We start from the raw sequence: 14342 nt of genomic DNA on the forward strand, positions 1-14342 counted from the left end.
AGCTTTATCTGGAATAGCGCCTAAACTGCAAACAACCCAAATAGCCTTCGACAAGTGACCAGACTGTTTATATCCATATAATGGAATACTACTCAGCAATAAAAAGAATGAGCTATTGTTACATTTAACAAGATGGATGAATCTCAAAATAATTGTGTTAACTGAAATAATCCAGACTATAAAAAGCACATACTGCATTATTATATTTATATACAATTCTAGGGAATGCAAACATTTATAGAGACAGATCAGTGTTGTGGAAGTAGGGCAGGAGGGAGGGATTACAAAAGAGAAACTTGTGGGCAACTTCTATGTTCATTATTTTGATTATAGTGATAGTTTCATAGGTGTATACACATATCAACCCTTACAGATTGTATGCTTTAAATTTTGTGCTGTTTACTGTATGTCAATTATATCCCCATTAAATCTGTTTATTTAGAATAGTCCATTCATACACAAAAGAGATAATTATCTTAGGTTCATGTGACTACTACCCTTTATCATTAAACATAGTTCTGAGCTTTTTGGTAGTAGAAATTTTGCTGTGTACCTACCACTTGTCCTTTGGGGATCAGTTTCTTTTTTGAAAAAATGAAGAGTAATCCATAAAGTCTTTTATAGGAAAATACATTGAGAATAATCCTAAATATGTATCTTCTAAAATAATTTAAAAGAAACTCAGTTGCATAATTTCATAAATCTTAAAACTTGAAATATATTTGCTAATAAACTGTTAGAAATTAGGACACATAAACTTTAAATGTGACTACATCAAAAACTAATGATGTACCATATGGTGACCAATGTAACATAATAAAAACATTTAAAAATTTAAAAAAAACTTTAAATGGGAATTAAGAGCCAAGAATTATTTATAAATAGTATATTGTTTATTTTTCTGAACATCTGTTGTGAGCCAGGCAATTGACTGGAAGTTTTTTTGAATGGTTTAAGATATAATTTACATACCATGTAATTCATCCACTTAAAATGTCCAATTCACTTTACAATTTTTAGTGTATTCTCAGATATGTGCAACAATGGCCTCAGTCAGTTTTGTAACATTTTTATCACTTCAAAAATGAAGATTCAGACTATTTAATGGATACAGGATTTTGGGGTGATGAAAATTTTCTGGAATTACAGAGGTTGTGGTTGCACAACATTGTGAATGAACTAAATGTCACTAAATTTTACACTTAAAAACAGTGCATTTATGTTATATTATTTCCACCTCACCCCCCACAAAAATCACCCGTAAACTCTAAGTATTTACCCATATTTCTCCATCCCTACAGCCCTAAGCAACCACTAATCTACGTTCTGGCTTTATAGATTTGCCTATTCTAGACATTTCATATAAATGAAAGCCTATAATATGTAGGGTATTTTTCCCCTACCGGCTTCATTCACTGAGTATGTTTTCAAGGTTCATCCATGTTGTAGTGTATATCAGTACTTTATTCACTCTTTTTTATGACTGAATATTTCATTGTATGAATATACCACATTTTATTTATCCATTCATCAGTTGATAGACATTTAGGTTATTTCTACATTTTGTCTATTATGAATAATGCTGCAATGAACACTTGTGTACAAGTTTTTGTGTGCATGTATGTTTTGATTTTTCTTGGTTATATACCTAGGAGAATTGCTGATAACTATACACTTAATGATTTGAGGAACTGTCAGACTCTTATCCAAAGTGGCTCCACCATTTTACGCTCCTACCAGCAGCGTTTGAGTATTTCAATTTCTCCACATTCAAGCCTACACTAGTTATAATCTTTCTGATTATAACCAGCCTAGTGAGTATAAAGAGTTATCATAGAGTTATGATTTGCATTTCCCCAATGACAAATGACTAATTCAAGTACCTTTCATGTACTTTTTCCTAGAAATGAGCTCATATAGTCAATATTTTGCATAGGCTCTCAGACAGTTCATGGATCCTCAAAATTATGATCTTCTGAGTTGGAGTTACTGGGTGGACACGTGAAGAGAAACTGTCACAGTAGTTAGAATAAATTATATTTAATCATAGAAAATAATATAAAGTAAACTTGTTTCTTTTGCACTGCTATGTATTTAATAAAAAAGTGAAAGAGTACATTATAGCATTAGTTGCACTGAAATATTGGATTGGATTTCACTACAAGATTCTTAATGGGGGGTGGAGGTAGAAGGGTCCTAACTCTTACTGGAATGAAAAATGTACACTATATATCACCACATCTGAAATCAAAGGGCAACCCCATAGTCTGAGTGAGGAAAATAATAGTAGGAATTTCGTACTCACAGTCTAAGGTAGGAAAAATGACCTATTCTTTATTTGTAAAATTACATTGTATTAAGTAGGATGAGAAAACCAATAGAATAGATGTCTATGTACCAGGGAGGTATCTGTAACAAGAGAGTGAAAAGATGTTGGGTGATGCTAATTTGAAAGTCACTTTCAGGATGAACACTGGGGAAAATAAACACTATTCAGCAAGAGTCAGCAGTTATTTTGGCAAGTAGTAGCTTACTACTGTCACTATAGCTTTACACCTATGACATATGGAAGCTGTCTGTTCTAGGGAGTAAATAAGCATTGCACAGTGGTCTGAGGAGTCCCCTAAAAAGTACAGATATTTGTTCTGGCTGGATGGAGTAACAGTGGCCTAAGCTTTGGAAACTCAAAGGAATTTGCTTAAGCAGGTTTGAGGGGGTCATTACAATCCATGGTATAGTTTTAGAACTTCAGAATACTTCCTTATAAGGAGCTTACACATTTGCATTTCTTAGGGAAGTCAGCCTCACTATTTCCACCAGATCAGCTTTTAGAAAATGGGATGATTTGGAGTTGCAATTAAAATCCCAGGCAGAAGCTCTTCTAGGATGTTGTGTTTCTTAACTCCAAAGAGAGCAAAGAAAAATAACCAATTCAAGTTCTGTACCTTATTTCACCTTCTCTAATGTGACCTGCTAGTTCTTCAATAAACTTCTCCCCTTTCATCCAGTAGATCATTGGTCCGGACTCTCCACTGAATCCAAAGAATGCTTTGCAAGGGATGTTCAGAGGTTTACCTGAGGATGACAGAGAAAAGGAACTGAATAAATGGCTCCTGGTTATCACTGGGAGACAGAAAAAGACTATTTAACATCCAAATGAAAGCTCAGAAGTGACTAATTTTCAACTCTTCTTCCAATCGTCTTATCACTGAATATAAGAAAAAAAAATTAGTCACAAGAGCTTCTGGGAAATTTAAGAATTAAGATGTTATTAAAATGAAAAATTAAAGAAAAATAATCAGTTTTAAGAACTGCTTATTTTTACTACCTCCCTTCTAGGAACTAACAGGAAGAAATCAAATGGAAAGAATTCTCCTTTCTTTTTCTTTTCTTTTTTTAAGATTTTACTTATTTATTTGACCTAGAGGGGCACAGCAAGAGAGGGAACACAAGCAGGGGGAGTGAGAGAGGGAGAAGCAGGCTTCCCATTGAGCAAGGAGCCCAATGTGGGACTCGATTCCAGGACCCTGGGATCATGACCTGAGCCGAAGGGAGCTGCTTAACGACTGAGCCACCAAAGCGCCCCTTTATTTTTCTTTTTTGAGACTATTAATTACTGATTACTTGGACTTTCCTTTGAAGTTAACATTAATCAAAGCAATGTTAATTTTTCTTGGTGAGAAAATAATAGACTATCCACTATTATTAAGATTGGATTGGGAAAATTTGTTTATTCTGATTGTCGTTCTAAGAAAAATTGAATAATGCAAATCAAAGAAATACTTTTTAACTAAAAATATTTATAGGGTGTCGGGGTGGCTCAGTCAGTTGAGCGTCTGCCTTCAGGTCAATTCATGATACCAGAATCCTGGAATGGAGTCCCGTGTGGGGCTCCTTGCTCAGCAGGGAGCCTGCTTCTCCCTCTGCCTTTGGGGCCCTCTGCTTGTGCTCTGTCTCTCTTTCTCTGACAAATAAATAAAATTTTTAAAAAATATTTATAAAAAGTTACATGCAGGGAAAACAGTCTAAACATGCCTTTTATATTCTTGGAGTTATTTATAGTATTTAAACAATTCTAGGCAATACTGCAGCATTTTTTATTATTCATCTTTGTGATTATAGCTAAAAACTTTGTTTTAATTAAAAATTTTATCATCAAATATATAAGACATTATTTTTGCAGACATTGATTTTATTTTCTTCTTGCAAAGTAGATTAATAAGAAAAGAATAGTGTAAAGAACACAGTCTAGACAATTCTGACAAAGGAATTCTCAATTCATAAGTCATAATGTAGCCTATCTTTTTCTCTATAATGTGCATTTTTTGCCCTCATTGAAGCACCAGATAAAGAAATTTAAATCATATTTTTCCTTGTAAAGTACATGATTTGTTCCCATAATCACTCTGAGCTGTAGAAAAATTTTCCGTTCTATTCTTAAGTTGATCTAAAACTTCTATTGCCTAAGAACAATTACTTTCTGGGACCACTTTCTATTTAATTACCATAACTAGCTAATGGCTTTCTTTGAGGACCATTTCATGAAGAAGCAATTTTAATGGGAGTTAGGTTCTACATTAAGACAAAGTAGAAATTCAAAGAACCTCACAACAAGCTGGATGATAGGCTGGGCTTAACCATAATAAGTGAATTATATATTGATCTTTCTATAGTGAAAATTTATATCTCAGCAAAATGAAATGCTGTGGACCTTTAGGGTCATTCAATTATGTCAAAACCTTTGGTGTCAGTAGTCTGTCATATATATCTAACACAAATCTGAAACAAGGTTATTCATTGTTGCTATGAACATATGCTCTGTGATATAAGCTTATTTAAATGAAATGCAATAAAATGAAAGGTAGTCTACTGGGAATGTGCACAGGAGATTTGGATCCTGGTTTTGGTTCTATCATGAAAAGCAGATTATCTGGCACCAGGCAGATTACCTAATGTTTTATAAACTAAATTTTATACATGTAATTAGGATGGTAATATTTGGAAAGCTCAGATAAAACAGTGTTTACAAAAGTATTTGGTGAATTCAAAAGTCCTATCCAAAACACACACACACACACACTCACACCCCCACACACACACACCGCCACCACCAACAACCACCACAAAAAAAGCAACAACAACAAAACAAACCCACAAAAATCCCATCCAAATTTAGCACGGTGGTGTTTTCCTTATGAAGCTTGGTCTTCAAGAAGCTAAATGTGAAGCATAGTCTGATGTGGATGATGGGATAGATAAGTATTAATTTTGGCTCTGCCAATTTCATGTCCTTTTTACCTTTATGCACTTCTATGTGGTAACAGCCTTCTCTTATCCATGCTATAGAAATATCTCCTGGATTCTAAAGTAGGTGTGATTTATCCAAGCAGATGCTTTGTTCTCTAAACTTGAAAATAGGGTATTTTCTGTGTCTTACTGCTCATTTCCATGAAATTGAAGGTATTACTGGACATCAAATCATATGGCAGAAAATCCAGAGACTGTGACAAAAAACTATAAATAATCCCATTTGCTAAAACTACCAGTATATACATTTAAACACATAAATTCTGGTTGTTATTCTTTTAGGCTATGTTGAAAAATATATCAAATAAAAAACCTTGTAGCAATTCCTAGCATGTGGGTGCTAAGGTCTGGTTTGATTTTAATGAAGAAAGACAATGATAGTAATGTTCAAAAAGGGACTTCCTTAAGGTGGTCTATCAAAAATGACAGACTCTGGGGGAGGAGTCAAGATGGCAGAGAAGTAGCAGGCTGAGATGACATCATGCAGCAGGAGATCAGCTAGATAGTTTATCAAACCATTCTGAACACCTACAAATCCAACAGGAGATGGAAGAGAAGAAGAGCAGCAATTCTAGAAACAGAAAATCTACCACTTTCTGAAAGGTAGGACCAGCAGAGGAGTGACTCCAAAGAGACAGGAAGATAGACCACGGGGGGTGGGGCTGGTTTCCAGCAAGTGGTGGAGCAGCAGAGCACAAAATCAGAACTTTTAAAAGTCTGCTCCACTGAGGGACATCTCTCCAGAGGCTAAGCTGGGGTGACACCCACGTGGGGACAGTGTGGTCTCAGGTCCTGTGGGGTCACAGAAGGATTGGGGGTGTCTAAGTGTCGCAGGGCTTGCAGGTATTAGAGGGGGAAGCCAGCTACAGAGATGGAGCCGAGGAGTGAGCTCTCAATGGGATCCCTTAAATTATGATTCGTGGCACAGACAACTGCACTTTGAGAAGGGACCCCACAAGATCAGGGGAGATGCCCCTGGAAGAGTGCAGGGATCTGCTGTGTTTGGAGACTCCAGGTGGGGCTGTGTGCCAAAGACAGAGATGTTTGGTCACAGGCTGGGTGAGCTCAGAGTGTAGCTGGGGACCAGGGAGACGGGAGTGATTGAGCGCTTTTCTCTGAGGCTGCACTGAGGAGTGGGGCCCCGAGTTCTTGGCTCCTCCTGGCCAGAGATTTGGAGGCCGCCATTTTCATTCCCGTCCTCTGGAACTCTACAGAGAACATTCGGGGAACAAAAGCTCCTGAAAATGAACCTGAGCGGATTCTTAGCCCACCCCTGGTAAGGGTGGTGCAATTCCACCTTGGGCAAAGACACTTGAGAGTCACTACAACAGGCCCTTTCCCCAGAAGATCAGCAAGAAATCCAGCCAAGACCAAGTTCACGTACCAAGGAGAACAGCAGAATTCCAGTGGAGGAGAAAGCAAAGCATGGAATTCATGGCTTTCTCCCCATGATTCTTTAGACTTGCAAAGTTAGTTTTTTTTATTTTATTTTTTTCTTATGCTATTTTTTTAACTTTTACTCTTCCCTCTTCTAACATTTTTAATGTAGAAGACCAACTGACAGAGAATAAAGAAGCTGAGAAAAAGAGAGACAAACAACTACTGGTCCATGAGGGAAGAATACAAGAGGTAAGTGATACCATGAGATGAAACAACATTAGAATAATTGGGATTCCAGAAGAAGAAGAAAGAGAGAGGGGAGCAGAAGGTATATTGGAGAGAATTATTGTAGAGAATTTCTCTAATATGGCAAAGGGAACAAGCATCAAAATATAGGATGCACAGAGAACCCCCCTCAAAATCAATAAGAATAGTCCACAACCCATCATCTAATAGTAAAACCTACAAGTCTTAGTGACAAAGAGAAAACCCTGAAAGCAGCCTGGGACAAAGAGTCTGTACATACAATGGTAAAAATATTAGATTGGCAGCAGACTTATACACAGAGACCTGGAAGGCCTGAAAGAACTGGCATTATGTATTCAGAGCACTAAATGGGAAAAACATGCAGCCAAGAATACTATATCCAGCTAGGCTATCATTGAAAATAGAAGGAGAGATAAAAACTTCCAGGACAAACAAAAACTGGAGGAATTTGTAAATACCAAACAAGCTCTATAGGAAATATTGAAAGTGGTTCTCTAAGCAAAGAGAGAGCCTAAAAGTAGTAGATCAGAAAGGAACAGAGACAATATACAGTGATAATCAACTTAGAGGCAATGCAATGGCACTAAATTCATATCTCTCAATAGTTACCCTGAATGTAATGGGCTCACTGCCCCAATCAAAAGACACAGGGTATCAGAATGGATAAACAAACAAACAAACAAACAAAAAAACCCATCAATATGCTGTCTACAAGAAACTCGTTTTAGACCCAAAGACACCTCCATATTTAAAGTGAAGGGGTGGAAAACAATGTACCATGTTAATGGACATCAGAAGAAAGCTGGGGTGGGAATTCTAATATCAGATAAGTAAGATTTTAGGCCAAAGACTAATAAGAGATGAGGAAGGATACTATATCATACTCAAAGCGTCTATCTAACAAAAAGATCTAACAATTTTAAATATCTATACCCCTAACATGGGAGCAGCCAACTATATAAATCAATTAATAACAAAATCGAAGGAACACATCAACAATAATACAATAATAGTAGGGGACTTTAACACTCCTCTCACTGAAATGGACAGATCATCCAAGCAAAAGATCAACAAGGAAATAAAGGCCTTAAATGACACACAGGACCATCGCAGATATATTCAGAGCATTCCATCCCAAAGCAACAGAATACACATTCTTCTCTTGTGCACATGGAAAATTCTCCAGAATAGATCACATCCTGGGTCATAAATCAGGTATCAAATATTGGGATTATTCCCTGAATATTTTCAGACCACAATGCTCTGAAGCTAGAACTCAATCACAAGACAAAATTTGGAAAGAACCAAATACATGGAGACTAAATAGCATCCTTCTAAAGAATGAATGGGTCAACCAGGAAATTAAAGAAGAATTTAAAAAATTCATGGAAACAATGATAATAAAAACAAAACAATTCAAATTCTGTGGAACACAGCAAAGGCAGGCCTGATAGGAAAATATATAGCAATACAAGCATTTCTCAAGAAACAAGAAAGGTCTCAAATACATAACCCAACCCTACGCCTAAAGCAGCTGGAGAAAGAACAACAAAGAAAGCCTAAACCCAGTGGGTGGAGAAAGATCAGAGCAGAAATCAATGAAATAGAAACCAAAAAGCAATAGAACAAATCAACAAAACTAGGAGATGGTTCTTTGAAAGAATTAATAAGATTGATGAACCCCTGGCCAGACTTATCAAAAAGAAAAGAGAAAGGACCCAAATAAATAAAATCATGAATGAAAGAGGAGAGATCACAACCAACACCCAAGAAATACAAACAATTATAAGAACATATTATGTGCAACTATACGCCAGCAAATTTGACAATCTGGAAGAAATGGATACATTCCTAGAGACATATAAACTACCAAAACTGAACCAGGAAGAAATAGAAAACCTGAACAGACCCATCACCAGTAAGGAGATTGAAGCAGTCATCAAAAATCTCCCAACAAAAAAGAGCCCAGGGCCAGATGGCTTCCCAGGAGAATTCTACCAAACATTTCAAGAAGAATTAATTTCTATTTTACTGAAACTGTTCCAAAAAAATAGAAAGGGAAGGGAAACTTCCAAACTCATTTTATAAGGCCTGCATTACCTTGATCCCCAAACAGTCAAGGATCCCATCAAAAAAGAGAATGACAGACCAATATCCTTGATGAACACAGATGCGAAAATTTACACCAAAATATTAGCCAATATGTTCTGACAATACATTAAAAGGATTATTGACCACGACCAAGTGGGATTTATTCTAGGGCTGCAAGGTTTGTTCAACATCTGCAAATCAATCAATGAGATACAATACATTAATAAAAGAAAGAACAAGAACCATATGATACTCTCAATAGATGCTGAAAAAGCATTTGATAAAGTACAGCATCCCTTTATTATCAAAACTTTTTGAAGTGTAGAGTCAGAGGGTACATACCTCAATATCATCAAGGCTATCTATGGAAAACCCAAAGTAAATATCATTCTCAATGGAGAAAAACTGGCAGCTTTTCTGCTAAGATCAGGAACGTGGCAGGGATGTCCATCATCACATTTGCTATTCAACATAGTACTAGAAGTCCTAGCCTCAACAATCAGACAACAAAAAGAAATTAAAGGCATCCAAATCCGTAAAGAAGAAGTCAAACTGTCACTCTTTGCAGATGATATGATACTATATGAGGAAAACCCAGGAATTCAGTAAAGTGTCAGAAATCAGTTGCATTTCTTTACACCAACAATAGGACAGAAGAAAGAGAAATTAAGGAGTCAATCCCATTTACAATTGCACCCAAAACCATAAGATACCTAGGAATAAACCTATCCAAAGAGGTAAAGAATCTGTACTCAGAAAACTATAAAGTACTCATGAAACAAATTGAGGAAGACACAAAGAAATGGAAAAATGTTCCATGCTCATAGATTGGAAGAACAAATATTGTGAAAATGTCTATGTTACCTAAAGCAATCTACACATTTAATGCAATCCCTATCAAAAGACCATCTGTTTTTTTTTTTCAGAGAAATGGAAGAAATAATCCTAAAATTTATATGGAACCAGAAAATACCTCAAACAGCCAGATGAATATTGAAAAAGAAAGCCAAAGTTGGTGGCATCACAATTCCAGACTTCAAACTCTATTACAAAGCTGTCATCATCAAGACAATATGATACTGGCACAAAAACAGACACATAGATCAGTAGAACAGAATAGAAAGCCCAGAAATAGACCTTCAACTCTATGGTCAACTAATCTTTGACAAAGCAGGAAAGAATGTCCAATGGAATAACGACAGTTTCTTCAACAAATGGTGCTGGGAAAATTGGACAGCCACATGCAGAAAAATGGAACTGGACCATTTCCTTACACCACACATGAAAATAGACTAAAAATGGATGAAGGACCTCAATGTGAAAAAGGAATCCATCAAAATCCTTGAGGAGAACACAGGCAGCAACCTCTTCAACCTCAGCCGCAGCAACATCTTCCTAGGAACATTGCCAAAGGCAAGGGAAGCAAGGGCAAAAATGAACTATTGGGATTTCATCAAGATCAAAAGCTTTTGCACAGCAAAGGAAACAGTTAACAAAATCAAAAGACAACTGACAGAATGGGAGAAGATATTTGCAAACGACATATCAGATAAAGGACTAGTGTCCAGAATCTATAAAGAACTTAGCAAACTCAACACCCAAAGAACAAATAATCCAATCAAGAAATGGGCAGAGGACATGAACAGACATTTCTGCAAAGAAGACATCCAGATGGCCAACAGACACATGCAAAAGTGCTCCATATCACTCGGCATCAGGGAAATACAAATCAAAACCACAATGAGATATCACCTCACACCAGTCAGAATGGCTAAAATCAACAAGTCAGGAAATGACAGATGCTGGCGAGGATGCAGAAAAAGGGAAACCCTCCTACACTGTTGATGGGAATGCAAGCTGGTGCAGCCACTCTGGAAAACAGCATGGAGGTTCCTCAAAATGTTGAAAATAGAACTGCCCTATGACCCAGCAATTGCACTATTGGGTATTTACCCTAAAGATACAAACGTAGTGATCCGAAGGGGCACGTGCACCCGAATGATTATAGCAGCAATGTCCACAATAGCCAAACTATGGAAAGAACCTAGATGTCCATCAACAGATGAATGGATCAAGAAGATGTGGTATATATACACAATGGAATACTATGCAGCCATCAAAAGAAATGAAATCTTGCCATTTGTGACAACATGGATGGAACTAGAGCGTATCATGCTTAGCGAAATAAGTCAATCAGAGAAAGACAACTATCATATGATCTCCCTGATATGAGGAAGTGGTGATGCAACATGGTGGCTTAAGTGGGTAGAAGAAGAATAAATGAAACAAGATGGAATTGGGAGGGAGATAAACCATAAGTGACTCTTAATCTCACAAAACAAACTGAGGGTTGCTGGGGGGAGGGGGTTTGGGAGAAGGGGGTGGGATTATGGGCATTGGGGCGGGTATGTGCTTTGGTGAGTGCTGTGAAGTGTGTAAATCTGGTGATTCACATACCTGTAACCCTGGGGCTCATAACACATTATATGTTAATTAAAAAAAAGAAAAGACAGATTCTGCCCTTTCCTTGGCACTATACCATGCATAGCAGCAATTTGTTCTGAGAATGTTTTCACTCTCCCGTCGAACATAGTCTTGTTAAATAAATGCAAGAGACAGATATTTCAAAGGTCTAGTTTTTTATGCAAATGCTGAATGAACATCCTGAGTATTCTTTCATTAATGGCTAAAACAGGACAACCATTGCACCATCATGTGCAATACTGTGAAGAGAATACTCTGAGGAGAGAGTATGCAATACTCTGATTAGCTTTATTATCAAATAATAAGAGTGTGTGCAAGAGTGTGGTCACCTCCTCTTCCAAAACATATTTGAGGGATCTCTGTATTGATTAAGCAAATGACCTGAAATGAAATCTATCCAGGCTTTTCTAAATTATGGCTCATGTGCATGTGCAAACTCCTATCTAACATTTGCTTCTGCTTGCTACATATACATTGTCATTCCCATGGTACTGTATACCGTACTAGTAGAGATGACCAGCTCACATTTGCATCTAAAGGGCATAGTACAGTAGATTGAAGACTATCAAAATATAAAGAACTTAATGAGTTTCTCAGTGTTTTGTGCCTTTGCAAGAGAATGGTTTTATTTTTTTAAAGATTTTTGACAGAAAGAAAAAGAGAGAGAAAGAGCACAGGCAGGGGGAGCAGCAGGCAGAAGGAGAGGGAGAAGCAGGCTTCCTGCTGATCAAGGAGTTGAACTTGGGGCTCGATCTCAGGACCCTGGGATCATGACCTTTGCTGAAGGCAGATGCTTAACTGACTGAGACACCCAGGTGCCCCAAGAGAATGGGTTTAGATAATCCCTTTAGGATTATGGTGTATTACTAACAATCTCTTTATCATTTTCTTAAGTCTAGACAGGCAACAAAACATGTTTGTACAATGAAATGTACAAGAATGTCCCTAGAAGCTTTATTTGTAATAGTCAAAAACTGGAAATAGCCCTAACAGGTAAAGGGATAAACTCTGGTACATTCATATCACAAAATATTAATCAAGTGTGAAAATTAGTGTATTGATACACACTACTCGTTCATTAATGGACACTTGGTTGTTTCCATATTTTGACTATTTTATTTTTTTATTTTTTAAAAGATTTTATTTATTTATTTGACAGATCACAAGCAGGCAGAGAGGCAGGCAGAAGGAGGGGTGGGGGAAAGCAGGCTCTCCCCACTGAGCAGAGAGCTCCATGTGGGGCTCCATCCCAGAACTCTGAGATCATGACCTGAGCCGAAGGCAGAGGCTTAACCCACTGAGCCACCCATAATGGACACTTAAGTTGTTTCCATGTTTTGACTATTTTAAACAATGCTTCAATGAACATGAGAGTGCAGATATCTTTTCGAGGTCATTTTTCTTTTGTTTTTAATACCCAGAAGTGAAATAACTTACATTTTTGAGGAATCTTCATATTATTCTCCATAGTGGCTGCACCAATTTACATTCCCACCAACAGTGTACAATTTCCCCCTTTTCCACACCACTGCCAACATTTATTTCTTATCTTTTTTATTTTAGCCATTCTAACAGGTGTAAGGTGATATCTCATTGTGGTTTTGATTTGCATCTCCCTGATGATTGCTGATATTGAGCATCTTTTCATGTGTATTTTGGCCATCTGGATATCTTTTTTTGGAAAAAATATGTCTATTCAGGTCCTCTGCACACTTTTTGATCAGACGATGATGATAATTATGATGATTATTTGGCATTGTTATATAAGTTCTTTATACATTTTGGATATTCACCTCTTATTCAATCTATCATTTACAAATATCTTCTCTCATTCAGTAGGTTTTTGTCTTGTTGATTTCTTTGCTTTTTATTTTGATGATACTTAGGATACATTATCTAGAAAAAATGTTGTTATTGCCAATGTGAAACAAGTTACTGCCTGTATTATTTTCTAGAATTTTTATGGCTTCAAGTCTCACATTTAGGTACTTAATCCATTTTGAGTTTATTTTTATGTATGTTCTTTTACATGCAGCTGACCAGCTTTCCTAGCCCCATTTATTGAAGAGATTGCCTTTTTCCCATTGTATATTTTTGTCTCCTCTGTCATAGATTTATTGACCATGTAATTATGGTTCTATTTCTCGGCTCTCTATTCTGTTCTTTTGATCTATTTTTGTGCCAATAACACACTTTTTTTTATTATTGCAGCTTTATAGTATATCTTGAAATCTGGAATTGTAATACCTCCAGGTTTGTTTTTCTTTCTCAATTGTTTAGGCTCTTCAGAGTCTTTGTGCTTCCATACAAATTTTAGTATTATTTGTTTCAGTTTTGTGAAAAATTATATTGGTATTTTGAGAATGATTGTATTGAATCTGTAGATTTCTTTGGGTAATATTGACATTTTTAACAATATTTATTTTTTTAAATAGATTTTATTTATTTATTTGACAGACCGAAATCACAAGTTGACAGAGAGGCCAGCAGAGAGAGAGGGGGAGGCAGGCTCCCCACCCAAGCAGAGAACCCGATGCGGTGCTCGATCCCAGGACCCTGAGATCATCACCTGAGCAGAAGGCAGAGGCTTTAACCCACTGAGCCACCCCGGCGCCCCAATATTTATTCTTCTAATCCATGAGGATTGAATATCTTTCCATTTATTTGCATCATCTTCAATTTTTTTCCTCAGTGTTTTATAGGTTTTAGAATACAAGTCTTTTGCCTCTTTAAGTTTATTCCTAGGTATTTTATTCTTTCGGTTACAATTGTAACTAGTGTTGTTTTCTTAATTTCTCTTTCTGCTACTTTGC

General features: G+C 36.7%; 1 protein-coding gene across 1 annotated transcript in view; it reads right to left on the reverse strand.

Annotated features, from left to right (window-relative positions):
- Positions 1-14342, reverse strand: part of IL1RAPL2 (interleukin 1 receptor accessory protein like 2) — a 617445-nt gene that overhangs the window by 45002 nt on the left and 558101 nt on the right. The window contains exon 5 of the mRNA XM_045068289.1: positions 2946-3075. Within this exon, the coding sequence (XP_044924224.1) occupies positions 2946-3075 (130 nt within the window). The remainder of the gene's footprint in view (positions 1-2945; positions 3076-14342) is intronic.

The sequence above is a fragment of the Mustela putorius genome, unplaced genomic scaffold (assembly GCF_011764305.1).
Source record: "Mustela putorius furo isolate JIRA1106 unplaced genomic scaffold, ASM1176430v1.1 tig00003901_pilon_pilon_pilon, whole genome shotgun sequence".
NCBI classification, from domain to species: Eukaryota; Metazoa; Chordata; class Mammalia; order Carnivora; family Mustelidae; genus Mustela; species Mustela putorius.